At 46.9% G+C, this 25,421-nt stretch overlaps 1 protein-coding gene across 2 annotated transcripts; it reads left to right on the forward strand.

The window, feature by feature from the left end:
• The first annotated feature begins 655 nt into the window (after positions 1 to 655).
• Positions 656 to 24,577, forward strand: LOC123447875 (mRNA-capping enzyme-like). Of its 2 annotated transcripts, none has more exons than XM_045124582.1 (18): positions 656 to 955; positions 6,456 to 6,639; positions 7,268 to 7,403; positions 7,565 to 7,716; positions 13,346 to 13,429; positions 13,498 to 13,560; positions 14,198 to 14,335; positions 14,410 to 14,619; positions 14,894 to 15,007; positions 15,863 to 15,912; positions 19,218 to 19,380; positions 19,465 to 19,587; positions 19,987 to 20,115; positions 20,199 to 20,297; positions 21,631 to 21,720; positions 21,815 to 21,899; positions 22,336 to 22,466; positions 24,030 to 24,577. In XM_045124582.1, the coding sequence occupies exons 2-18, from the start codon at positions 6,502 to 6,504 to the stop codon at positions 24,177 to 24,179; spliced, it is 2,055 nt and encodes a 684-aa protein (XP_044980517.1). In that variant the 5' UTR covers positions 656 to 955; positions 6,456 to 6,501; the 3' UTR covers positions 24,180 to 24,577. The 2 variants fall into 2 exon arrangements, with proteins under 2 accessions (XP_044980517.1, XP_044980519.1); XM_045124584.1 differs by lacking the exon at positions 656 to 955 and adding an exon at positions 6,045 to 6,149.
• The last annotated feature ends 844 nt before the right edge of the window (positions 24,578 to 25,421 follow it).

The raw sequence follows: 25,421 nt of genomic DNA on the forward strand, positions 1-25,421 counted from the left end.
CGGGCTGGGCACAGGCCAAGGTGGCCCAAGGTCGACGGGAGGAGGCGATGCGTACATGTATAATTTTTGCAGCGAATCGTTTTTTCCTTTTGCGTTGCAGATAAATGATGGAGCGCGGGTTGAATAACAAAAATTACAGGTTTTTTTTATAAAAATATTGTGGTGGGTTTTCCGACAAAAGCAATAGCCGCTTTATTATTAGGTATATAGATGTTATTAAATAATTAATAAAGATGGTTGTATGCAGAGGCCGGTGGTTTGAACCTCGTTTTCCAAAAAAAAAAACATGGATTTCGCGCCTTTCCGTCATGCTGGACAGAGAGGTGCACATTGACGACGTCATCGACGGCCGTGGACTGGAACCGATCGAACGGTCATTTAGATAAGACGGCTTCACAAGTAAGTTAAGACGCTTGATTGTTAAGCACGAATGCGGGACAAGTGCCGACATAGTTTCTTCGAGGGGTCAATGGAAGAACTAAAGTTTCTTCGAGGGGTCATGTAGTAAAAGTAATACAGGCAAAGTCTCGCTCCATAGTCTCCAGTTCAGTGGCTTGGCTGTACACCGCTTGTGAGCAGCGGCGCGGAAAGGCCCGCCGTGCGCCACACGGCTCTACCAGTGCAAAGCGCCCGGGTGGCCGCGTGCACGCGAGCATATGTGGTACGCCGAGCCCACGCTGATAAAGGTCCCCCGCACGCCTCGCCTCGGCCGCAACTCACCGCCGCGTTCCCCTTCCTCTCGACTCGGTTCGAACCGGTTTGGGGCCCCTCTTCGCATGGCTGCTCCCAAACCCAAACCCTAACCCGCAGATCCTTTGCTCTCCCCTAAACCCTTCCCCCAATCCCCCCCTTCTCTTCCGCCCCGCGGTGCTCGCCGGTGCGGGCACCGCCCTCCGCTGCTCTGCCCGGCGGGACGCTCGGCGTCTCGGCCCCCGCCTCAGCCGTCGCGCGTGAGGTACGCTTAGCTCATTTCTCCCCTCCCCTGGGCCCCCGTTCGCTCGGCGCGGTGCGCCTCCATGGTTAGCTCGCGGTGCGGTGGTTAGCTTTGCCCGCGGTCGGTTGCTCCGTGCGCGGGGCGCGGGCAATTTGCTGATTCGGCCAGGCCTCGCGAGCCGCGAACCCTATAGGCTAGCCGTGCACTCGCTGCCGCCTCGCACGGGGAGGGTGTGGGGCCTGGACGGTGGGTTCGGAACGGTGTGGTTTTGTTCTTGTGTTTTCTCATGCGTGTTCGCCACCTGTAACCATGAAGCCCAGCTAGCTTCCCAATTCGAGAACATTATATTGCCTGGAAGGAGCAATGGCGTCGAGAAACACTGGATTGTGGCAAACTTTTGGGTGTTTGATTTGATGGTTGTTTCGATTTGATGGTAGAAGATGTGAGAGAGGGGTCGGAGTAATTCGCTGGTATGCACTGTTGCTGCGAGCATCAGCATGCTCTGTTTTGACCTGGATTGTCTTCTTTTCTTGTCTATGCATATCGCTTGTTCGTGCATGCATTACAAGTCCCTTCTATATTTCTGTGGTGATGAATTTTCTTCTTCTTAGTACTGTGCGCTGGGACTGTCCTTTTTACTGTGCGTGTTCACATCCGAAAACTTGGTATTGGATTAATTCTGCTTCTTAAATGTGTGATACAATGCTAACCTGATAGATTAATTCATCTTCACTCCTAACGAATAGTGGCCATCTTTAATAGTTTGTTTCCTCTATTTTCTGCGGAGACTCCGATCTAATAAGTAGCCAACGCCTTTCATTCAATGGTATTCCTGTCTCTTTTTATTAGCCGTTATTCTCTTCTGGGCGGTAATTAACGCCATAAAAGACCTACTAATCCCTCGCTCGCTGGACCAACATGCCATCACTAATTTCCTTCATAATTGGGAGATCACATCCTCTGCCAATAGCTGAATCGTAGCCTCACTGCACGCCTCCTGCACGCGGTTTGTGCTCCTCTGTAATCTGGCCCTTCAGCATGCAGGCTTCTCTAGCGCTACTATGATTAGCGATCAGAAATTAGAACATTGTCGATAAGTTGCTTGCCCTGTCATGTGTAAAAAAACACACCCACACTGAGTACCAGAGGCAAATCCTGTCTAACAATATAGGAAAGGTTAGAAGTTTTTTCATGCCTTACAAAATGCGATGATGAGTTCTGTTTAGGATTTTTGACCAACTTTAAGATTGTCAGCATTTCTGAGCTCCTTAAATCAGAATTCTGAAATGAGAGAGGTTAGACTTAAGGGAGATATTTGGCCCATCAGCCAATGTCAAGAGGACAAGGGAAGGAGGGGGAGAAGTACGAGAGGTGTGCTTTTGGCACAGGCTGTCTAAGGGTAGGTGAGAGTGATGAATGGGCCATGAAATATTTGTCACATTCAAGTTCTAAGAAAAAAATAAATGGTATTCAAATTCGGAAAACATTAAGCATTCAAAATAAGCAAGCAAAAATACCAAATGAACCAATAAGCCAGAAAGAAGATCAAGGTTTCATATTGTAATAATTGAAACCTATATTTATGGTACAACTAGTCAGGTTAATTGTTGTTACAACAACAACAACAACAACAAGGCTAGAGGTGAAACCCATAAGATCTCGCGACCAACTCATGGTTCTGGCACATGGATAACAAGCTTTCATGCACCCCTGTCCATGGCTAGTTCTTTGGTGGTGCTCCAATCCTTCGGATATCTTTTTACAAACTCTTCCCATGTCAAGTTCGGTCTACCCCGACCACTTTTGACATTATCCGCATGCTTTAGCCGTCCACTATGCACTGGGGCTTCTGAAGGCCTGCGCTGAATATGCCCAAACCATCTCAGACGATGTTGGACAAGCTTCTCTTCAATTGGCGCTACCCCAACTCATCTCGTATATTATCATTCCGGATTCGGTCCTTCCTTGTGTGGCCGCACATCCATCTCAACATGCACATCTCCATCACACCTAACTGTTGCACACGTCGCCTTTTAGTCGGCAACACTCAGCGCCATATAACATTGCGGGTCGAACCGTCGTCCTATGGAACTTGCCTTTTAGCTTTTGTTGCACCCTCTTGTCAGAGAGAATGCCAGAAGCTTGGGGCCACTTCATCCATTTGACTTTAATTTGATGGTTCACATCTTCATCGATATCCCCATCCTTCTGCAACATTGACCCCAAATATCGAAAGGTGTCCTTCTGAGGCATCACCTGACCATCAAGGCCAACCTCCTCCTCCTCCTCCTCGTGCATTGTAGTACTGAAAGCGCAACTCATGTACTCGGTTTTAGTCCTACTAAGTCTAAAACCTTTCGATTCCAAGGTTTGCCTCCATAACTCCAACTTGCCGTTGACCCCCGTTCGACTATCATCGACTAGCACCACATCGTCCGCAAAGAGCATACACCATGGGATATCTCCTTGTATATTCCTTGTGACCTCATCCATCACCAAGGCAAAAAGACAAGGGCTCAAAGCTGACCCCTGATGCAGTCCTATCTTAATCGGGAAGTCATCAGTGTCGCCATCACTTGTTCGAACACTTGTCACAACATTATCGTACATGTCCTTGATGAGGGTAATGTACTTTCCTGGGACTTTGTGTTTCTCCAAGGCCCACCACATAACATTCCGTGGTATCTTGCCATAGGCCTTCTACAAGTCAATGAACACCATATGCAGGTCCTTCTTTTGCTCCCTATATCTCTCCATAAGTTGTCGTACCAAGAAAATGGCTTCCATGGTCGACCTCCCACGCATGAAATCAAACTGATTTTTGGTCACACTTGTCATTCTTCTTAAGCGGTGCTCAATGACTCTCTCCCATAGCTTCATTGTATGGCTCATCAGTTTAATTCCACGGTAATTAGTACAACTCTGAACATCCCTCTTGTTCTTGAAGATTGGTACTAATATACTCCGTCTCCATTCTTCTGGCATCTTGTTTTCCCGAAAAATGAGGTTGAAAAGTTTGGTTAGCCATACTATTGCTACGTCCCCGAGGCCTCTCCACACCTCAATGGGGATACAATCAGGGCCCATCGCCTTGCTTCCTTTCATCCTCTTCAAAGCCTCCTTGACGTCCGACTCCTAGATTCGCCGCACAAAGCACCTGCTAGTCTCATCAAAGGAGTCGTCCAGATCAATGGCGGAGCTCTCACTCTCCCCATTGAACAACTTGTCGAAGTACTCTCTCCATCTATGCTTAATCTCCCCGTTCTTCACCAGGAGTTGATCTGCTCCGTCCTTGATGCGCTTGATTTGGTCAACATCCCTTGTCTTCCTCTCTCGGATCTTGGCCATCTTATAGATGTCCCTTTCGCTTTCCTTTGTGTCTAACCGTTGGTAGAGGTCCTCATACGCTCGACCCCTTGCTTCACTCACAGCTCACTTTGCGGCCTTCTTTGCCATCTTGCACTTCTCTATGTTGTCTGCACTCCTATCCAGATATAGGCGTCGAAAACAATCTTTCTTCTCCTTGATTGCCTTCGGGACATCATCGTTCCACCACCAGGTATCTTTAGTTTCTCTTCTACTTCCCCTGGACACTCCAAACTCCTATGTGGCCACCTTACGAATGCAAGTCGCCATCTTCATCCACACGTTGTCTGCATCACCTCCTTCCTCCCAAGAGCCCTCCTTAACGACTCTCCTTGAATGCCTGAGCTACGTCCCCCTTGAGCTTCCACCACTTCGTTCTAGTGACTTTGGCATGCTTGTCCCGCTGGGCACGAATCCGAAAGCGGAAGTTAGCAACCACAAGCTTATGCTGAGGGACAACACTCTCTCCAGGTATCACCTTACAGTCTAGGCATGCACGCTTGTCTTCTCTTCTCGAGAGGATGAAATCAATCTGGCTAAAGTGTTGCCCACTACTGTAAGTCACTAGATGTGATTCTCTCTTCTTAAAGAGGGTGTTAACTATGATCATGTCGTAGGCTAGCGACATCTTCTCCTTGATTCCTGATGCCATAGCCAAATCCCCCATGCGATACCTGATGCCATAGCCAAATCCCCCATGCACCCCTTCAGAACCTGTGTTAGGTGTGCCCACGTGGCCATTGAGGTCTCCTCCTATGAAGGGCCTCTCGCCAATCGATACACTCCTAACCATGTCCTCCAGGCCTTCCCAGAACTCCCTCTTGGTGTTCTCATTGTGGCCTACTTGCGGGGCATACACGTTGATAACGTTGAGAACTAAGTCCCCAACTACCAGCTTGATCAGGATAATCCAGTCCCCACGTCTCTTACGTCTACCACTCCATACAGGCTCTTGCTGATCAAGATGCCTACTCCATTTTTGTTTGCAACCGTCCCCGTGTACCATAGCTTGAAGCCGGTGCCCTCCACCTCCTTCGCCTTTTGTCCCCTCCATTTGGTCTCTTGGACGCAAAGGATATCAATGCCTCTCCTCACCGCTGTATCAACTACCTCCCGAAGCTTACCTGTCAGAGACCCTACGTTCCAGCTACCTAAGTGAATCCTCGTAGGCTCGGCTAGCTTCCTTACCCTTCGCACTCGTCGAGTCAAATGCGAAGACCCTTGCTCATTTTCCACTACAACCGTGCGCCGATGTAGCTCGCCACTAAGGATGCGACGACCCGATCCTCGCTAACTTGCCACCGTATCTAGATCACGATACGGCGCGCCACCTGGGGGGTGACGGCCCGGCCCTTGCCCATTTCCCACCACACCCGGGTTCCGATGTGGCGCGTCGCTGAGAGGGTTACGCCCCAACGAAAATCTTTCGGGTTTCATCTCCATAAGAGTGGCTGAGTTTTGACGTTGGCTCGCCAAGTCTATCACAATCCTCCTCCTTTACCCGGGCTTGGGACAGGCTATGTTGAGACAACATAGGTGGAGTTTCAGGTTAATTGTTGTTGTCGCAGGAAAAATATTTAATGCTCGAACGAGAACTATCTCCTAATCTTTTTTTGTGCTAAAAGAAGAACTTATGAACTATGTTTGTGGCTTTGTGCATGTTCTAAGTGGTTTTGCGTTGCGACAATTATTTTATTATGTTCCATGTCCCGCACTATCTATACTCGTATTCCTGTCTGGGGTTTCTGTTTTTGTTTATGCATCAGGTTAATCTATAAACGGAAGCATCACCTGCTTTACGTTGGAGAGATAGCAGGTTAAAATTTACCGGGACCAGGCAGTCGTTATGGTAATAGCCATGTGATGTGTATTCTTATCTGTGTTATTTATAAGAATGAAACCCTCCGTAGGATTCATTGTGTTTCTAAGAATGCTTTGTCTGCGAATGAAGCTCTAGAAAACTGTTTCTTCTTCCTTAGTCTTTTAGCTTGCACGTAGTTTCGAACTACCCGTTTTATTTGCTCTTTTTTTAGCTTGCTGTGCTGTCATATCTCAAAGTTGATTGTCTTTTCACTAGTGATTTGAATGCCATTTACTGTAATTTTTTTCTAATTAACTATTGACTTCTGAAAAGCTGAAATGTGTTTGTTATTAGGTGTATGTCTCAACTCGATCTGAAGGATATATGTAGTGGATGTTGAATGACATTCTCTATGGATTTGAACGCATCACCATTGCCTGAAGAAGAGGATGAGCAACCTTATGAAGAACTACCTGGTGAGGCTGATTATGCGCATGAGGAGGAACATGTTGAGTCTGCTGTTGCAACATTGCGAAGGGTATGCAATACTTGTTCTGGTTATAGTTTTCCATTTGCTGCAAATTGCTCATTGTGTATTTGTACATGGACTAAGCTAATTGTGTATGCTTAGTTATAATTGAAAGATAAACTATGTCCTACTAGACATGTGTGCTAGGTTAATATTGTTAGCTGAGGAAAATTACTGAAGGGTATGCAATACTCGTTCTGGTTATACTTTTCCATTTGCTGTGAATTGCTCATTGTGTATTTGTACATGTACTAAGCTAATTGTGTCTGCTTAGTTATAATTGAGAGATAAACTATGTCTTATTAGACATGTGTGCTAGGTTAACATTGTTAGCTGAAGAAAATTACTGAAGGAGCGATGGTTATCATTGATAATTTGATATGTATGTGTACATTGCGACTTGATACAAATTTTAGTTTTTCTTTGCATCAGGTTCATAACGAAATATCCATTTTTGTGGGGGTTGTGTTTTTACAGCAAAGTTGGTTCATATGTGTAAATTCATTTTCCACTTAAATTTGCCATGCAAAAACAATAACCGCCCAATTTTTGTTTTCTTGCCAGCAAGCATGCAAACCGGTTTTATCTGGTGTTGCTAGCTCTATCATTTTTATGCAAATTCTGCTGTTGTTACTAGGAGCGTGAAGAGAGGCGGAGGAAATTGAAGAGAGAGCACCAGGATGAAGGCTCAATGCAACACCCTCAGCAGATAAGGAATGATTATGCACCTCCAATCAAAGTTGGTAGAGGCCGGATTAAAGAGGCACCTGAGGGTATGAATAAGTCAAATTGTTTTCTAATGAGCTCTTCTAATTGTTGATAACTATATATATTTTTTACCTTCTGTTCTCTCTTTCACTTCGGCAATTTCTATTTATGGTATATTTTGGATAAATGGGTTTTTAGTATTTGTATTTTCATGGTGTGATTTCAGGCTGGTTGGGTTGTCCTGCATTTGGTGAGCCAATAGATAAAATCATACCCTCCAAAGTTCCTCTTGATGAAACATTCAATGAATCAGTTCCTCCTGGCAAAAGATATTCTTCCAAACAAGCAGTAAACAAGCAAAGAAAAGCTGGCCGCGAAGTAAGTATTGTTTGCTTGATAATTTCTACAGTGTGTACCATATGTGTTATATCTCGGCATGTTGTACTTATTTATATGCAAAATGGGCTATTGATAGGAGCAGGGCTCCTACCAGAGCGTGGCCTTCGGTTATAGGGGTGGAAGGAGGGTTGGCGATGCTGGAGGCGCGGGCGATGGCGTCGGGGCGCCGTGATCGCGCGAGGGAGAAGAGTCGCATGGGCGGCTAGGGTTTAGGGTTCCCGGCAGAAGCCGAGCAATTATGATTGCTACTTCTTAATATCAAAATGAGTCTTTACAAGTTGGGCCAGGCCCGTAAGTGCCGCGCCATTGGACCTAACTGCCCGCGCCCATCGGCCTCCTCCGGCTATAATACACGCGGTCGTAACAACTCTCCCCGCCTGCGCAAACAGCTTGTCCTCGAGCTGGAAGTTGGGAAAATGCCGACGGAACTCCTCGAGTTGCTCCCAAGTGGCGTCCTCCTCCGAAAGGCCTTGCCACTTGATCAACAATCGCCAAACACCGCGGCTCTGCTGGGCCTTCAACACCCTCTCCGGAATAGGAAGACGCTCGTCGGCGTTGGGCGGAAGAGCCGGCGCGTCCGCCGACATTTCGCCGCGGTAGGGCTTCAACAGCCCCACATGGAAGACGTCGTGGATGCGGGCGCCCGGCGGCAGCTGAAGTCGGCAGGCAGCGTTGTCGATGCGCTCCAACACAGGAAATGGTCCGACGCAGCGAGGACCGAGCTTACGCTTGGCCCGCGGGTCCAGTGACTGCGTGGTGTGGTGAGAAGCCGCAACCACACCCAATCACCCATCGCAAACTCCGCCTCGCGATGGTGGGCATCGTAGTATGTCTTGGATAGTTCCTGGGCTTGGAGAAGATGCTAGCGCACCTCGGCAAGGATCTAATCCCTGGTGCATAGAAGATCGCTTGCCGCGTCAGCCCGAGCCGTCCCCGGTTGACACGGGAGAATGGGTGGTGGGGGACGACCGTAGACCACCTCGGACGGCATGGCACACTGGGCGGAGTGGTAGGAGGTGTTGTAGCAGTACTCCGCCCAAGCCAGCTAGTCCACCCAGGCACGCGGACGATCACCTGTAACACATCGTAAGTACATAGCAATCACCTTGTTGACCACTTCAGATTGGCCGACGGTCTGCTGGTGGAACGTCGTGCTCAGCCGCAACTTGACGCCCGCCATCCGGAAAAGATCACGCCAGACATGGCCGGTGAACACCGGGTCGCGGTCGCTGACGATCGAGGAGGGAAAACCGTGGAGGCATACTATGCCATCGAAGAAGGCACGCGCGACGGTGGTGGTGGTGTAGGGGCGGCCAAGCGCGATGAAGTGTGCGTACTTGGATAATCGGTCGGCGACGGTGAGAATGATGGACGGTCGACGATGGTGAGAATGATGGACTTGCCGCCCACCTTTGGAAGACCCTCGATAAAATCCATGGATATGTTGGTCCAAACCTGAGAGGGCACCTCAAGAGGCCGTAGCAGTCCCGCCGGCTGCAGTGTCTCCGTCTTGTTGCGCTGGCAAGTCACGTAGGACCGCACCCAATCTCGCACTAGCGCCCGGTTGCCGGGTATGAAAAAATCGGCTCGGAGGCGGTGAAGGGTCTTCCTCACCCCCTCGTGTTCGGCCGAGTGAGCCAGGAGAACGGTCTGGTGGCGCAGATCGCCGTGATCCGGCACAAAGAGGCGCCACCCGTGGAGGAGCAAGCCGTCGCCCAGGCTCCATGACTCTGGCACTCACCCTTCTCGAGCTACTGACGAAGGCGCCGCGCATCCGCAACGATTGCCGTGTCGCGGAGGATGTCGTCGATGAAGGCAAATGAGGGCCCCGAGCGGGTGCAGAAGGCAGCCCCCACGGTGTTGATGACACCCGTGTTGTGGTCGGTGTCACGGTGGGACAGCGCGTCCGCCGCGGTGTTGAGGCGACCCTGCCGATACTCGACGGTGAAGTCGAACCCGAAGAGCTTGCTGATCCACTAGTGCTGCAGAACGGTGGACAAGCGCTGGTCCAACAGGAACTTGAGGCTGTAGTGATCCGTGCGAATAAGGAACGGCCGCCCCCATAGATGCGTCCGCCAGTGGCGCACCGCCTGCACCAAGCCAATGAGCTCCCTCTCGTAGGCCGCGAGTTTGTGATGGCGCGAGGCGAAAGGCCGGTTGAAGAAAGCGAGAGGTCCCGCGCCTTGATGAAGGACGGCACCAAACCCCATGCCCGAGGCGTCGCAGTCCATCGTGAACAGCTTGTCAAAGTCACGCGTCTGGAGGACCGGTCCCGTAGTAAGCGCCTGCTTAAGTGTCTAGAATGCCTCGGCCGCGTCTGTGTCCTAGGCGAAGGCGTCGCGGCACAACAAACGCGTGAGTGGTGCCGCGATGAGCCCGAACTCCCGGATGAATGTTTGGTAGTAGCTCATGAGTTCCAGGAACCCGTGGAAGGCCCGAGGCGAGTGCGGCGTCGGCCAGGTCGCGACAGCAGCGACCTTGTCAGCATCCATGGCGACTCCCTCCGTCGAGATGACATGACCGAGATACGCGACGGACGGTGTGCCGAACTAGCACTTTGAACGCTTGAGGTACAAATGGTGCGCCTGAAGCTCGTTGAGGACGATGGTGACGTGCTGCAAGTGCTCCGCCCAGGACGAGTTGTAGATAAGGATGTCATCGAAGAAAACGAGCACAAACCGTCGTAAGTAGGGGCGGAGGACGTCGTTCATCAGGGCCTGGAATGTCGTCGGGGCATTGGCGAGGCCGAAGAGCATCACCAAGAACTCAAAGTGGCCATGATGAGTGCGAAAGGCTGTCTTCGCGACGTCGTCCAGGTGCATCCGCACCTGGTGGTAACCGGAGCGGAGGTCGAGCTTGGTGAAGAAGCAGGCCCCGTGTAGCTCGTCCAGGAGTTCCTCGATGACAGGTATGGGAAATTTGTCCTTGGACGTCTTGATGTTAAGAGCACAGTAATCAATGCAGAACCGCCACGAGTCGTCGGTCTTGCAAACGAGGAGCACCGGCGTCGAGAACGGTGAGGTGGTAGGCCTGATGATGCCCTGGGCGAGCATGGCTGGGCACTGCCGCTCCAGTCGTCCTTCTGTAGCTGGGGGTAGCGGTACGGTCGCACGACGACGGATGGTGTACCCGACAGCAGGTGAATGTGGTGATCGTAGTCCCGGACTGGTGGAAGTCCCTGTGGCTCGTCGAAGAGGTCGCAATGGTGCTGCAACAGGCGATCCAACAAGGGTTGCGCGGGGTCGATGGAGGTCGCCGTCAGCTGGGGTTGGGGGCTTGCTGGGGGAGCGCGCCCGACGCCCTGCCACCGTATGCGGCGACCCATGCACCAGAATATCATCACCAGGGCGTCGAAATCCCAAAGTATGGGACCCAGGGTCCACAGAAAATCGACGCCAAGGATGACGTCAAAGCAGCCCAAGTCGATGCCGACGCACGTGATGGCGAAGTGCTCGCCGTCGATGATGAGGGGAACCTGTCGGCGATGCCCTGGCAGTGGAGGCGATCACTGTTCGCTATGGTAATCCGAAGCTGCTCCCTGCCAGCCGGTTGGAGCGCTAGGCGGCACATGGTGGACTTTGACTGGAAGTTATGGGTGGAGCCTGTATCCATCAGGGCTAGGAGGCGCTCGCCATTGATCGTCACCGGCAGCAGCATTGTCTTCTTCGTCCGTATACCAGCGAGAGCATGGAGGGAGACCATGAAGGCGTGAGCAGCCCCCGGGGCGGCCTCGGCGTCAAGCGGAGCGGCGGCGGCGTCCTCCTCGATGTAGTCCGCAACCTCCAGGTAGAAGAGTCGCGGGCAGACGTGGACCGAAACGTAGGGCTCGTCGAAGTTGTAGCACAACCCCCGACGGCGGCGCTTGACTTGCTCGGCCGGTGTGAGTTGATGGAACGGGCGCGCCATGCCCACGGCGTTGGGTGTAGCGGGGGCCTGAGGAGGCCGTGCTGGTGTAGGGGGTGTCGGCCGGGGAGCCGGACGAGTGGCCCGGGACGTGGGCGCCTGCTGCATGGCCATCGAGCGGTGCTCGAAAGCTCGAGCATAGTACATGGCCGTGTGGAGGTCCTAGGGCCCATGCATCTCCACGTCCACGCGGATGTGGTCCGGCAAACCGCCCACGAAGAATTCGGCATGTTGGCGGGCCGAGACGTCGGTGGCATGGCACGCCAGCGCCTGAAAGCGGTCGGCGAAGTCTTGCACCATGGAGAGGAAAGGCAGGTGCCCAAGTTCCGCCAGCCGGTCCCGCGGACCGGCGGCCCGAAGCGCAAAAGGTAGCTCGCGGAAGCACTCCCATGGTGGCATGCCGCCTTCGTCCTGCTCGAGGGTGTAGTACCATGTATGAGCTGCTCCCCGGAGGTGATACGAGGCGATCTAGGTGCGGTCGGACGTAAGCGTGCGTTGCCCCCTGAAAAACTGGTCACATTGATTGAGCTAGTTTAGAGGGTCTATGGTTTCGTCGTAGGTGGCGGAGCTTGGAGAATCTCGGCGGCGGTTGGGCGTGGATGGTGGGCGGGTGCGCGCCCTCCGTGCTGAACAACGAGGACAACGGAGCCGATTAGGCAGGCATCAGGGTGTTGCCGTGGAAGAGTGGTCCGTCCACGCCGTCGTATGGGCCGGTGGCACTGGAGGGGCCGCCGTACTGCATGGCCTGGTGTGACGTCGTGGGCGGCGGCAAGTACGGTTGGCCCGAGGCCGTCGTGTAGACCGGCCCGAGGGACCCGGCGAGCCAGGCTGGCAACAGGGGAAACCGGACCTGGTGACGCCGCCCCCAAGCCGACGGCCGGTGACCCATGGGAGTGAGGAGCGATTGGGAAGGTTGGCGGCGGCAGCTGCTGCTGGGGCGCCATGGTGGGGGCGAAAGAGCCGGGCGACTGCAGGGCATAGGGTCTCGAGAGGAAGGTGCGGATGCCCGCAACCGCCTGCCCGAGCTCCCGGAGTGCAACCATCATCTCCTCCGGTGGCGACAGATGCGATCGGCCCCGACAAGGCTGGCGGCGTGGTGGTGACGGGCGGCGGAAGGGTGACGGTGGGCTGATTAGTGGACATGATCGCACCCGAGACAACTGATGCCAGATTGATAGGAGCAGGGCTCCTACCAGGGCCTGGCCTTAGGTTATAGGGGTGGAAGGAGGGTTGGCGAGGCTGGAGGCGCGGGCGACGGCGCCCCAGCGCCGTGATCGCGCGAGGGAGAAGAGTCGCATGGGCGGCTAGGGAGAAGTTTCCCGGCAGAAGCCGAGCAATTATGATTGCTACTTCTTAATATCAAAATGAGTCTTTACATGGGTTTATATAATCCCTTAAGTGCTAATAAAAATAACGATAAGTTGGGCCAGGCACGTAACTGCCTGCGCCATTGGACCTAACTGCCGTGGGCCTCCTCCGGCTATACTGCACGCCGGTCATATCAGCTATTCACACAGATTTTTTTTGCCAATTTTAAGTGCTCTTAGAACATGTTTATTTAATTAACCATCTCTTTTTGTTATTAAGGGTTTATACTTGATACCATTGGCGCCCCTTCCTTCTGTATGAATGTATTCCTAGTTAGCCACTTGTTATCAATAGATAATTTTGTTTCTGTATTAAGTTGTATTTCTTCCTTTTTCAGATAGGTCTGGTGATTGATCTGACTAATACTTCTCGATATTACTCATCAGCAGAGTGGACAAAGCAAGGTACTAAGCATCTGAAGGTGAGGGAGCTTAGCTTAAACACATCTTTTATTTTGAAGAATTCCTTCCTAAACATTTTCATTTTTAGATTCCTTGCAAGGGAAGAGATGCTGTACCAGATAATGAATCTGTTAACACATTTGTCTATGAGGTAACAACAACAATATTTTTGATACAGATATTTACATTGTCAGTATATATTATTCTGGATGGTGTGTGTTTATTCAGTCTGATGCTTAATTCTTGATATCTAATTTGGCATCTCCTTTTGACCCCAATTGTTTCCCCACTTCGTATCTTTCACATGATGCTTTAAACTGTGAGGTAGTTATCAATGGCACCTTAGCTTGAGTGACAAGCCACTTGTTTGTGGATTGGTCGATAATTATCATGGTGTGTGCTATGTGAACACATAGCAGTTTTTCATGTGCTAATTTACACCACGTTGCTCATTCGAGTATCTAGCCCTTTTTCATTTATCATATTTTCATATCTTGTGTACCATTAATTTGTTTTTTCAGTTCATTGGTATGGTGCATAGTACTTGCATGTTCACCTCTTTTTTTGTATGACAATACGTCGGAAAACAAATTTGATGATATATCACATGCATATGGATCTTCACCTTTTTTTGGCTGTGGTGACTTTCTTGTTTTCTTATTAGACACTCTTCAATTCCATGTGGTTAGCTTCTCCCGCTGTAGAGTTAATCGATCTGCTTGTAGGTTGACCATATCTACATAAAAAGCTCATCATAAGCTATTTATGAAGTATTTTGCTATTTTCAGGTGATGATGTATCTTGAACGACAAAAGCATACAAAGGCTCCCAAGTATATTCTAGTTCACTGTACCCATGGTCATAATCGTACAGGTTTCATGATTATTCATTACCTCATGCGTACACGCATCTCTTGTGTTGCTGAGGTAGGAGAACAAGACACCGAGTGTTTCTTTCAACATAGTTCTACTATTTGTCTTGACATCAATTTTCTCCCTAGGCAATACGTATTTTTGCTCAAAGGCGACCTCCTGGTATATATAAGAGGGACTACATTGAAGCATTGTATTCATTTTATCACGAGGTTCCTGAGAATATAATTGTAACATGCCCTTCAACACCTGAATGGAAGAGGCCTTCTGATCTCGATCTAAATGGTGAAGCTAAGCTAGATGACGATGATGACAATGGTGATGTTTCACCAGTACATGTATGTATTTTTCCCTTCTAGGTAAAACGATTCCAAGTAATTGTAGGCTGCTTCCTTGTACCCCTTGATCTTTTTTCGATTGTTGGAATACAAACTGCTATGTAACTTCTATTTCTTCGCACCGTCTACTTGAATATTTGAATTTTACTTCTGAACATTACAGATGGAGTCAACAATATCATGGATCATGTTTGTTCATTTTCAAGCAACATTATCTGTCTGATAACTTATTTATTGTTTTCTTGTTCTTGATACATCCTCTTGTATCTTGCAGAATGAGGTAGAGGAGAAAGTCATCACTAATGATGATGTGCTGGGAGACGCTGTACCTTTTGATCAGCAAGAGGCTCTGCGGATTGTATGCTATCGTTTGCTTGAACTCCCCTCTGTAAGTAAAAAAAAAATAGTCGTGCTCAACTAGCATTTTTGTGTGGATTAATATGAGACTGAGGATAACATCAAACCCCTATATTGCTATTTGTAGAATACTCCCCCCATCCCAGAATAGAAGGTGCGCATGTTTTGCACATTTAACTAACCAGCGAATAGTCTAACTATACGTGGATTACATGATACGAAGTTGAAATCTAATTGCTTGGGAAACGCTCACACCTTATATTTTGGGATGGAGGGAGAAAAGCTCAAATGTGCTGTATGTCAAGTACCGTAGAGCTTATGAATAAAATATAATGGGAAGTATTTATGCAAGTATTTGCTCATTTCACATGATGTGATGGTTCGACATGGTGTGCACCTACATATTAACTACTCCCTCCGTTCCTAAATATAAGTCTTTTTAGAGATTTCATTAGGGGGGTACATACGGAGCAAAATGAATGAATCGACACTCTAATGTATGTCTATATACACGCGTATGTAGTTTCCTAATGGAAACTCTAAAAAGACTTATATTTAGGAACAGAGGGAGTATTTTACTAAGCTATGTGAAATAATATGTAAATAATGTGATTTTCTGTCATCAAACTGGAGTCCTGAAATCGGTTATGGCATTTTCAATATGAACATTCAAAGTGCATACACATATTACGTATATGGCATGGCCGCATGGGTGGAACATGCTATTATAGTGTGTTTTCTGTGTCTTCTGCCTGTTTATAACTACTTATACTTCCATTTGACACTTCCATGTTGCAGTTCTTTGTAAATTATTTTGTTTCTGCAATTTTATGTATGTGTAGCTGCAAAAGAAGTTATATTTCTTACATCCTTTCTTTGGTTATAGGCGAGAGGGCATGCACAATTTCCAGGATCACACCCAGTCTCTCTTAACAGGTAACCAGCGGTAAACTCTATTCCTTATATTATTTGTAATGTTGAATAAATTATTCTACCATCTTCTGTTTGTCTCTTAAATTTCTCTTGCAAGGCATTATCTTAAAATGCAAATCAGCATCTGTTGAGTAAATACACTCGTTCGTTGTGTTGAAACCCTATCTTTTCAAGAATCTCTGACACACGCATGCTATCCTGATTCTGAAATTGGAGTACTTCTTCTATGTATCATCCATATAGCTTGTCCCCATTTTCATATACTCCCTCCGTCACGGTTTAGAAGGCACGCTTAGAAAATCTCTGGGACCAAGGTAGTCACCGATTGGTTGTGAGATGTAGCAGGTGTAGATGCTAATGCGCCTAATCAACTGAGAAAATACTAATACTAATGCGTGAGCCGCAAATTGGGAGGCCGCATGCATGAGTAGTACTAGTACTAATTAATAGGAGTACTTGCTTTCGCGCCTTAAACCTTGTCTATTTTGAAAACGCACGCAAGTTTAACTATGCCTTCTAAACCGTGATGGAGGGAGTATTAGTGATGATTCTTTCACAGTTAAGTCAAATCTAGCTATACTTACACAGGAGTACTAGTTAGGGTCGATGCATAATACCATCTTAGCGACCCAATCTAATATGATGTCTAAAAAAAAGTTGATAGATCTGAAAATTATGTCGTAATTGTACAGTTAATCCCTTAATTACACCATACTAAGTAAACTTTGCAACCTCTCTTTGGAAATTATGATTAATCTCACCGCAATCTTTTCCTTATTCCTTATTCCTTAGTCATGACGCTATGACTACTGACCTTGTTTGCCGCTCCACATGAAATATTTGTCATAAAGTGTTATGGTTGCCATACTGTTTTTCTAGTATTATTAAAACTGCACTAAGTTATTGTTAGGAAGTATTAGTATTAGTCTAGGAGTCCTTATTAGTCTATTAGTATTAGTCTAAGAGTCCTTATTAGTGTATGTTTATTTTCCTTGCACCTCAAGTCATGTGTAATATATATATATATATATATATATATATATATATATATATATATATGCCCCTTGGGCCTTCAATATAGATAAGTTGCTTTTCTAACATGGTATTAGAGCTTAGGTTAATTTTTTAGCACGCGCAACTCGTGCAGATCCAATTTCGCGATGCCGCCATCGTCCTCTGGCCGTCTCGCGCTGCCCTCCCCGATCGATCTCCAACCGGGCCTCCCCGCTCGATCTCCTCCCGTCCTGGGAGCGCCGGCTCGCGTCCCCGCTCTTCCGTGGCGCACGCGGCCGCCCCTCGCCGGATGTCGGGGATCTTCGTCCCCTCGGTCGGGTTCCTCCCGTTCGACGGGCCGGACGACGCCGTGCCGTCCCTGACGCTTGCCTTCACCCCGGCCTCGGAGGAGGCCGCCGCGCGCCTCCGCCTCGGTGCTCCTCGTCCCAGGCCGTCTGCTGCCGCCATCCGCGTCAGATCGCACCACGGGACCAGCCGTGAGCCGCCGCCTCATCCCGCTGGATCCAGCCGCCGTCGCCTCCAGCCACCAGATCCCGCCGCCTGGATCTTGCAGGTCTCGTGCTGCGGTGGTGGCGCTGCAGATTCTCCCAGCAGGATGTACTCCGTCCCGCGTTTCCTCACTGCTGCGCCAGATCGGGATGCCCCGCGTGTGGCTCTTCCTTCAACTGCTGCGTTCTGCTGCTACTGGCATGCTGCTCCATCTACTGTCATTCAGCTGCCCTTTGCTGCACTGCTCATGCATCTGCCTTCGGCATGGGCAGCAGTTCCTGCTGCTACGCGGTGCTACTCCTGCTACTACGTGGTGCTCCTCTTGGCCGTCGCTGCCTCTGCTACGCTGGCTGCTGCTGCATGCTTGTCTGCGTGCTGCTGTTTTGCTGTTTGGGCTGCCGCTCATCGGTGCAACTCTCCTGCTGCTATCATGTGTTGCTTGCCTACATGCTTGCTGCTTCGTGAGCTCTTTCTCCTAGCACGTGGCTGCTGCCCTCCACCCAACGTGTGTGTGCTTGCTGCTATTATTGCTACGTCCTCATGTGCCGGGTGCTCCAATTTGGTTGTTTCCCCCTTTGTTCGGTGTTGCATGCTCATGCACCTTGTCTGGTGTTGCATGCTCTTCTCGCTAGTTGTTTTCTAGTTTTCTATTTTTTCCGCTGCGTCCACCAAATCCGTTGATATTTTGTGTTTTCTCATGCCATGCGAGACCACCATACCTTTGTCCGTCAGCCTTTCTTTGGTCCTGATCCTTTCTATGCAACTTTTGTGGCCTATTTGTCCTTGTTGTTTTCTATAGGATTTTCTGGACTTCTTTTGCATTGTCGGTCTACGTCCATCGTGTCTTATCCGCCGAGCTTCTTTCGCCGATGGTTGTCGTGGACTATGATTTTCCGCGCAATGCTTTATTCTCTTGATGTGCCATCTTCTTTTGACAACCCATCTTTCTTGGTACTTATCTTGTATCTTCAAGTGATGCGGCGTCTACCTCTGATGTGCCATCTCTTAGTTATCTCCTTCGGCGACTCGACAAGTTTTGAAGACTCTTCATGCTACGACGACACTCTCAAGACGCGAATTTGGATTATCATTTTTTTTAGTATTACACTTCTTCAAATGCAATGCTATTGCATACGCTTTGCATTTGAGGGGGGGGGGGGGGTGTTAGAAGTATTAGTATTAGTCTAGGAGTCATTATTAGTCTATTAGTATTAGTCTAGGAGTCCTTATTAGTCTATGTTTACTTTCCTTGCACCTCAAGTCATGTGTAATATATATATGCCCCTTGGGCCTTCAATATAGATAAGTTGCTTTCCTAACAGTTACTACATGGTGTATGTGGTAACCAATCTCAAAACAAACAGTGTCAACAAAAAAATTCACTAAGTTTCAAGAAATTAAGAAAAGGAGTTCTAAATCAGGAGGTGTTATATTTTTGTGAGACTTGTATAGTTGACAAAAAGTGCATTGGGTGTGTATCTTTGCTAGCAATACTAAGATTAGTAATTGGTTTTAACAGCTAACCTTAAGGTGTTCATGAAGCAAGGCCCTGTAAATGTTCGTGAAGCTTGTCCTAGTGTTAACATGAAAAGGTGCTCGTTTGTTCTGATTTAAGCCTACAAGCTAATACTTAGTGGGTGGTGGCAACAGCTAGCTTTAAGAAAACAATAGTTACTTAGATGGTAGGTGAACAGGCAAGGTTCTGCAAAATTCCATTGTTCTGAATGGACCATTATTGATATTGGTTTATCTCCTTGTCCCTTATGTGTCCCTTTCTCTAATGCCTTCTCCTTTGCTGATTGCAGTGATAATCTGCAGCTACTTAGACAGCGATACTATTATGCTACATGGAAAGCTGATGGAACCCGATATATGATGCTTATAATGAGGGATGGTTGTTTCTTGATTGATCGGAATTTTTGCTTTAGAAGAGTTCAGATGCGCTTTCCCCATAGGAACCTGAATGAAGTAACGTTCTCCTTCTGATGCAGGAGAATCCACCGTAGTACATTTCTGTTTACATATCTAACCTTATTTCTTTGCCAACTGAAGGGTCCACATGATATGACATTGATTGACGGGGAAATGATTATAGATACAGTACCTGATTCAGGATTGAAGAGGAGGTACTTGGCATATGATCTGATGGCACTTGATTCAGTGTCCAAGACAAAGGTATCTATCGTTAGTTTCCTTCCATTGAAGGAATATTGAGCACCCTTTGTTGATTTATTACCTGGAAGTCAGCCTCTTCGTCTATTATTAATGCTTTGCTTAGATCACTGCTGCAGTCTATCCTCTGTTATTTTGAGCGACTACAAAATTTCTTGTTGCTGCACATGTTTATGGAAATAGTAATCACAGTGTTCCTTTGTGTTACCAACTAGCCATCATATTTTATTGCTGTATACTTTATGAAAGTAAATATCAAAGTTTGTATTTACTATGTCTATCATATCATCTTACCACTATGAGTTACTTTTGTGGTAGGTTTTATTTACAGTTAGACATTATCGGTGCAAATTAGTGTTTGGTCTTAGTATAGTTTTAATTTCATAGTATTTTTGTATGCAGTTGCCTTTCTCTGAAAGGTGGAGATTAATTGAAGATGAAATAATCCGGCCACGCTATAATGAGAGAAAACTGTTTGAGAGTGGTACTAAGGGCAATCCAATGTACAAATATGATATGGAGCTATTTTCGGTAATTGGATTCGGACCTGCTACATTTTAATGTTCCATTTTGATGAGTTGAAGTACATTTCTTATGTTTGGGTGCTATACCAGGCCCGGAGAAAGGATTTCTGGCTTCTGCATACAGCAAAAAGGGTACTGAAGGAGTTTATCCCATCACTTTGCCATGATGCTGATGGCCTGATATTTCAGGTATGTTGGTCTTCTTTTGGTGACTGTACTGGAAACTTGAAAGTTGAAATCCCAGTGCAAGTTGATACAATGTATAGATGCTTAAGCAAGAAAGCAAGCTAATAATGGTGAACTACACGTTTATATTTGTTTTCATAAAACATCTTATGAAACTACATTTGTAACATAATCTTGGATTTTCTACTACTATCAGAAGAGAAAATTATTGATATTTCAGTCTCCCTGATTTTTGGAAACTACCGGGACTTCTAAGTATTTGAACTCTAGTCTATTACTTCAATTTTAATCTCCCATTTTATTTTCTGAATTGCAACTTAACATTATTTGGCTGTGGCACTGCCTGAATTTACATGTCAGTTTGAGTTGGAAGCATGAAGTGGATCCTGGTTATATACATAGAAGTTATGTGGCCTTCTTGAGAACAGTATAGACTCGTAGCATATGATGCAAACCTGTCTGTTGAGCTGCTGTTTATTTCAGTTTGCCGCTGACTATATTATTCGTCAGGAACACAAGTAGTCTTGTGAGATTCTTGAAGGCAGAAAATGTGCTAATCAATCTACAGAGTAAAAGTTTTGTAGCAATATGAATTAATTTTAGCAATTGAGCTGTTGTGCGCAAATTTCTGTTGTTTGTTTCCATTGGCCGTTTAGTTCACCTTGCACCAAGGGTCATGTTTTTGGTGTTACTCTTGTTATGCTTCTGTTCAAGATATGTTAATTTTTTGCTCTTCCAAAGGTTCCCTAGAGATGTTTCCTGTTTTGTGCTTAGTCTGCCATGATGTGTGCTAGCACTACTGGGTAACCGCGGGGTTTAGTGTCTCTTTGTGCTTGAGAGCAGTGTGAGATCATGCATTGACTTGCAAGAAGATCTTAAGTGAGGGAGTAGAGGAAGAGGGACAGATCGAGATGCGGAAGATAGCTTCAGGAAGACCTTAGACGAGAGAGAGAGAGAGAGAGCTGCAGAGGGAGGGGAAGAGAGAGCTTCAAGAAAACTTTAGATGAGAGAGGGTGGCACAGGGAGAGGGCTAGAGCTTTCTCCCTTGGAGCCCATTGTCACTTTCTCCTGTGGGTCCATTGCTGTAATACATGTGCTCTTCACATGCATGAGTAGTCCATTTTAGCAATAATTTATCCACGTTAGGAACAAACAACACCGGCCTTTTTAGGGGAATGCATATTGACTATCTGTATTTATTGAGCTTCCTTTGACCGTACATGAATAACGTGACTACACTTTCTTCTGTTATTGGCGATTCTTATCATGGTTGGGAGTAGTTTATTCTGCGCTCTGTTTGTATTGGCTAACACCTTTATTTGTGCTTGTTCATCAGGGCTGGGATGATCCTTATGTAACTCGCACCCATGAAGGTCTTCTTAAGTGGAAATACCCTGAAATGAATTCAGTCGACTTTTTGTTTGAGGTTTGTATGACCATTGTTTCCAGTATTATTGCTTTAAAGGGTTTTGTTGTTTCTTTTGGTAGTGGGGTTTATTTCGTCATACCTAATTGTGCAGGTTGGCAATGATAATCGCCAGCTCGTTTTTCTTTACGAGAGAGGCAAAAAGAAACTCATGGATGGTTCTCGGATGATATTTCCAAGTAAGTCTTCCTGCAAATTTTATGTTCGTTTTATTTTTTCACACTTGACAGCGTGTTTCTCATAAACAAGTTTGTATATTTTCCCATGCAATTCTGAATATGATAACTTATTTATCTTGTTAGGTCATCATTGTACTCTTTGCGCATACTAGATGGGTTTGGAGCCAATTTGTAGGGAGCCTGCAATCTCTCTAATAATTTTTCCCACGAATTAAAAATTGCCGATGATATTATCCTTCAGCCATGTATAGCACCACATCTATAGCTGAATGACCTGCAGACTTCTCAGTAAATCATTGTATTCTAGGAGCATATTTGCTCTTCTCGCCTCCTTTTATTGTTATGCTAGAATTGAGTAGTTTCCACTATTCATGGTCTAGCTGATGAGGTTTATTTATTTGTTGTATATTTATGTTTCTTTTTTGAAATTATGCAGATAATGAAGATCCATCATCTATCTCTGGGAGGATCATTGAGTGCTCTTGGAATAAGGAAAGGCAGTGTTGGTTCTGCATGCGCGTTAGATTTGATAAATCGACTCCTAATGATATCAACACATATCGCAAGGTTTCTCTACCCTTATCTGTGTTTGAATTTACATACTGTGCGCCTGGATATGATCATGGTTCTTTTAATACAAAAAGATATATCTATATCATTTAAAATAATTGATGTGTGCTAAAATTAAAATATTTATTTATACATACTCCCTCCGTTCCTAAATATAAGTCTTTCTAGGGATTGCACTATGAACTACTCCCTCCGTTCCAAAATATAAGACCTTTTAGGGATTTCACTAGAAGACTACATACGGAGCAAAATGAGTGAATCTATACTCTAAAATATGTCTATGTACATCCGTATGTAGTTAATAGTACAATCTCTAAAAGGTCTTATATTTAGGAACGGAGGAAGTACATACGGATGTATATATACATACTTTAGAGTATAGATTCATTCATTTTGCTTTGTATGTAGTCCATAGTTGAATCTCTTAGAGCATCTCTAGCCGTTTGGCCCTTAGCGCACCCCGGCGAATGCCTTTTTGGCATTGCGCCAATGCTTTTTTCGCCCTGGGGGCGAGCGAGTTTTCAGCCCCCAGGTTTCGGCCCCCAGCCCCCAAACACCAACTTTTTAAAATTTATCTTTCCCGCTGCCAGAAAGACGCCACGAGTTCGGTGATCATCATGCCACAAGTCGGCGATCAACATGGTTCGGCGAGATCAAGCACACCCAATAGTTCGGTGATCAAAAGGAGGGACAGTAGGGATGAAACGAATCAAACGGCCGACTCGGAGTTGTGTGGCTCCTTTGCCACGGGACTGGCCGGGGTCGGGTTTTTCATCGGCGTAGTCGAGCTCATCATTGGCGTGGTTTCTGCGCTCGGGCTGGGCGTCACCATTGGTGTTGCCGCTGTGGTTGACGTCGACGCGAGCATCTGATTTAAGATGAGGCCGCGCTCCACGAGGTACCACGCCTTCACCTGCTCGTCCATCGTCGACGTGTCTACCCTCATCAAGAACGCCAGATCGGTGTTCCTCTTCTTCGTGGCGACGTTGGTCCTGAGGGGAAATGGAGGAGAAAGGGGGAGAAAACGGCAGGAATAGGCTGAATAGACAGCGCGAACCCACTCGGCTTTTCGCTTCGACCGACGCTCCCAGGCGCCCCCCAGGGGGCTGGGTTTGGCTCGGGTTCGCTGATTGTTATTTTGGCCCAAACTGGCACTAAACGAGGTGTTGGGGGCACGACTGGGCCGATTTTTCACCATCGGCACTAAAAAAGGCGCTCTGGGGGGCTGTTTGGGGGGGGGGGGGGCGAGTGAAGATGCTCTTAACAGACTTATGCTCCCTCCGTCCGGACCATTTTTGTGACAAGTAATTCCGGGCGGAGGGAGTAGAAGCTAAATAGAATCTGGCCCCTGAAATAATTTATTATTCTTGTGCGGGGTAGATGCTCTTTCAGGTTTATCTCCTCAGCTTGTTATCATTATTGTGATTTTTTTAATTAGGCAAATTTTGATTTCCTCTTTGGTTTGCTATAACTGTTTCCTTTTCCATGAAAAAGAAATCATCACCTTGCTAGATTTTGAATTACTATAATCCTCTGACAGTATCATTGTGTTATGTGCAGGTAATGAGGAGCATCACAGATAATATAACCGAAGACAAGCTTCTAAAAGAGATCGATGAGATAATTTCCCTGCCGATGTATGCTGATAGGAAGAAGGCTGATGAAAGGATGGCACAACATCGGCGGAGAGGGCAGATGCCACCACAGTAGTGTTAGCCTTGTTGGAATAGTGCTAGAGCGCCACTGTCATGTCTCGTCTCTGGGCTGGGCATCGGCTGGTTCCATTAGCTTGTGTATAATTAGTAGAGGTTTAGGGCTGTATGTTGATGGCCGGCCAGCCAACTAATTCTTTGCACTTGTGTTGTGTGCCTACCGCCTGTATATAGTTGTCGCAGCAGAGTAGTCCTGTAAATCTTGTATCATGTTTCTGTATTCTCTCCTATGGTTTTAGTTTCATGGGTGTAGAATAGTTAGCCTTTTAACATGGGAGGGAGCTTGTTCAAGTATGTCTTGTATTGCCGAAAGTGTCCTAACCCTAGAATAAGCGTCGCATGTTGCATCTCTCCAGTGGATTCTGGTCTTATTTACGGGTGCTTGTTTTATGTGTCTGTCTTGTCTTGTATTCAAGCCGTCCTCTAAATCTGTTGATTAGCATCTTTGGAGGAAGTCAGGGGTGGTGGTTTTGATCTGATGCAACACCGGCTTGTTCTTTCTCTTAATTCTTCTGATGATGTTGGCTTCTTCCTTACCTTTATACTCTCTGTATACTGCTCCTGCCTTAGGTTTATCTGGATCTGTAGATCATCAGGTTGATCACACCCTCCTCTTGTATCCTCTCTTCAGCTCAAAGGCATTGGCCGTGCTTTCTTTTCCTTCTCTCTTCTTCAGGCCTTTGTACCTTCTGATGTACTATGCTTTGGAGCTTTCTTTTCCTTCTCTCTTCTTCAGGCCTTTGTACCTTCTGATGTACTATGCTTTGGAGCTGAACGAAATTGGCACCATTTGGTGCCCTGCCTTGTTCAAAAAGAAATAAAAAATCTGTTGATTCATTCAAGGAGGGTGTGATCTTTGGTACTACCTCCGTTCAAGTGTATAGGGCATGCGCGTAGTTTTAGGTTGTCAATTTAACTAACTAAATACTCCTTCCGTTCGGAAATACTTGTCCTAGGAATGGATGAATCTAGACTTATTTTAGTTATAGATACATTCAATATATTCATTTTTAGGACAAGTATTCTCGGACGGAGAGAGTATATATTATATGCGATACAAGTTACATATTTAGAAACTACATCCCTCCATGAATTTAATGGTATATTATTTATTACATATAATACATATTTAAGTAGTTAAATTAACGGTCTAAAACTACGCGCATGCCCTATACTCCTGGGGAGGGAGTATCGCTGATCTTGGCAACTTTCTTGTTTTCAGTGTTCATCTTGTTTGCTT

Source organism: Hordeum vulgare, chromosome 4H (genome assembly GCF_904849725.1).
Source record: "Hordeum vulgare subsp. vulgare chromosome 4H, MorexV3_pseudomolecules_assembly, whole genome shotgun sequence".
Classification (NCBI taxonomy): domain Eukaryota; kingdom Viridiplantae; phylum Streptophyta; class Magnoliopsida; order Poales; family Poaceae; genus Hordeum; species Hordeum vulgare.

Bases quoted from the DNA above. Each gene is read 5' to 3' on its own strand.
- LOC123447875 (XM_045124582.1), top strand. From the start codon at position 6,502: ATGACATTCTCTATGGATTTGAACGCATCACCATTGCCTGAAGAAGAG. The intron at 7,404-7,564 runs GTATGAATAAGT...GTGTGATTTCAG, and splicing joins GATTAAAGAGGCACCTGAGG to GCTGGTTGGGTTGTCCTGCA. The intron at 21,900-22,335 runs GTAAGTCTTCCT...GAAATTATGCAG, and splicing joins TTCTCGGATGATATTTCCAA to ATAATGAAGATCCATCATCT.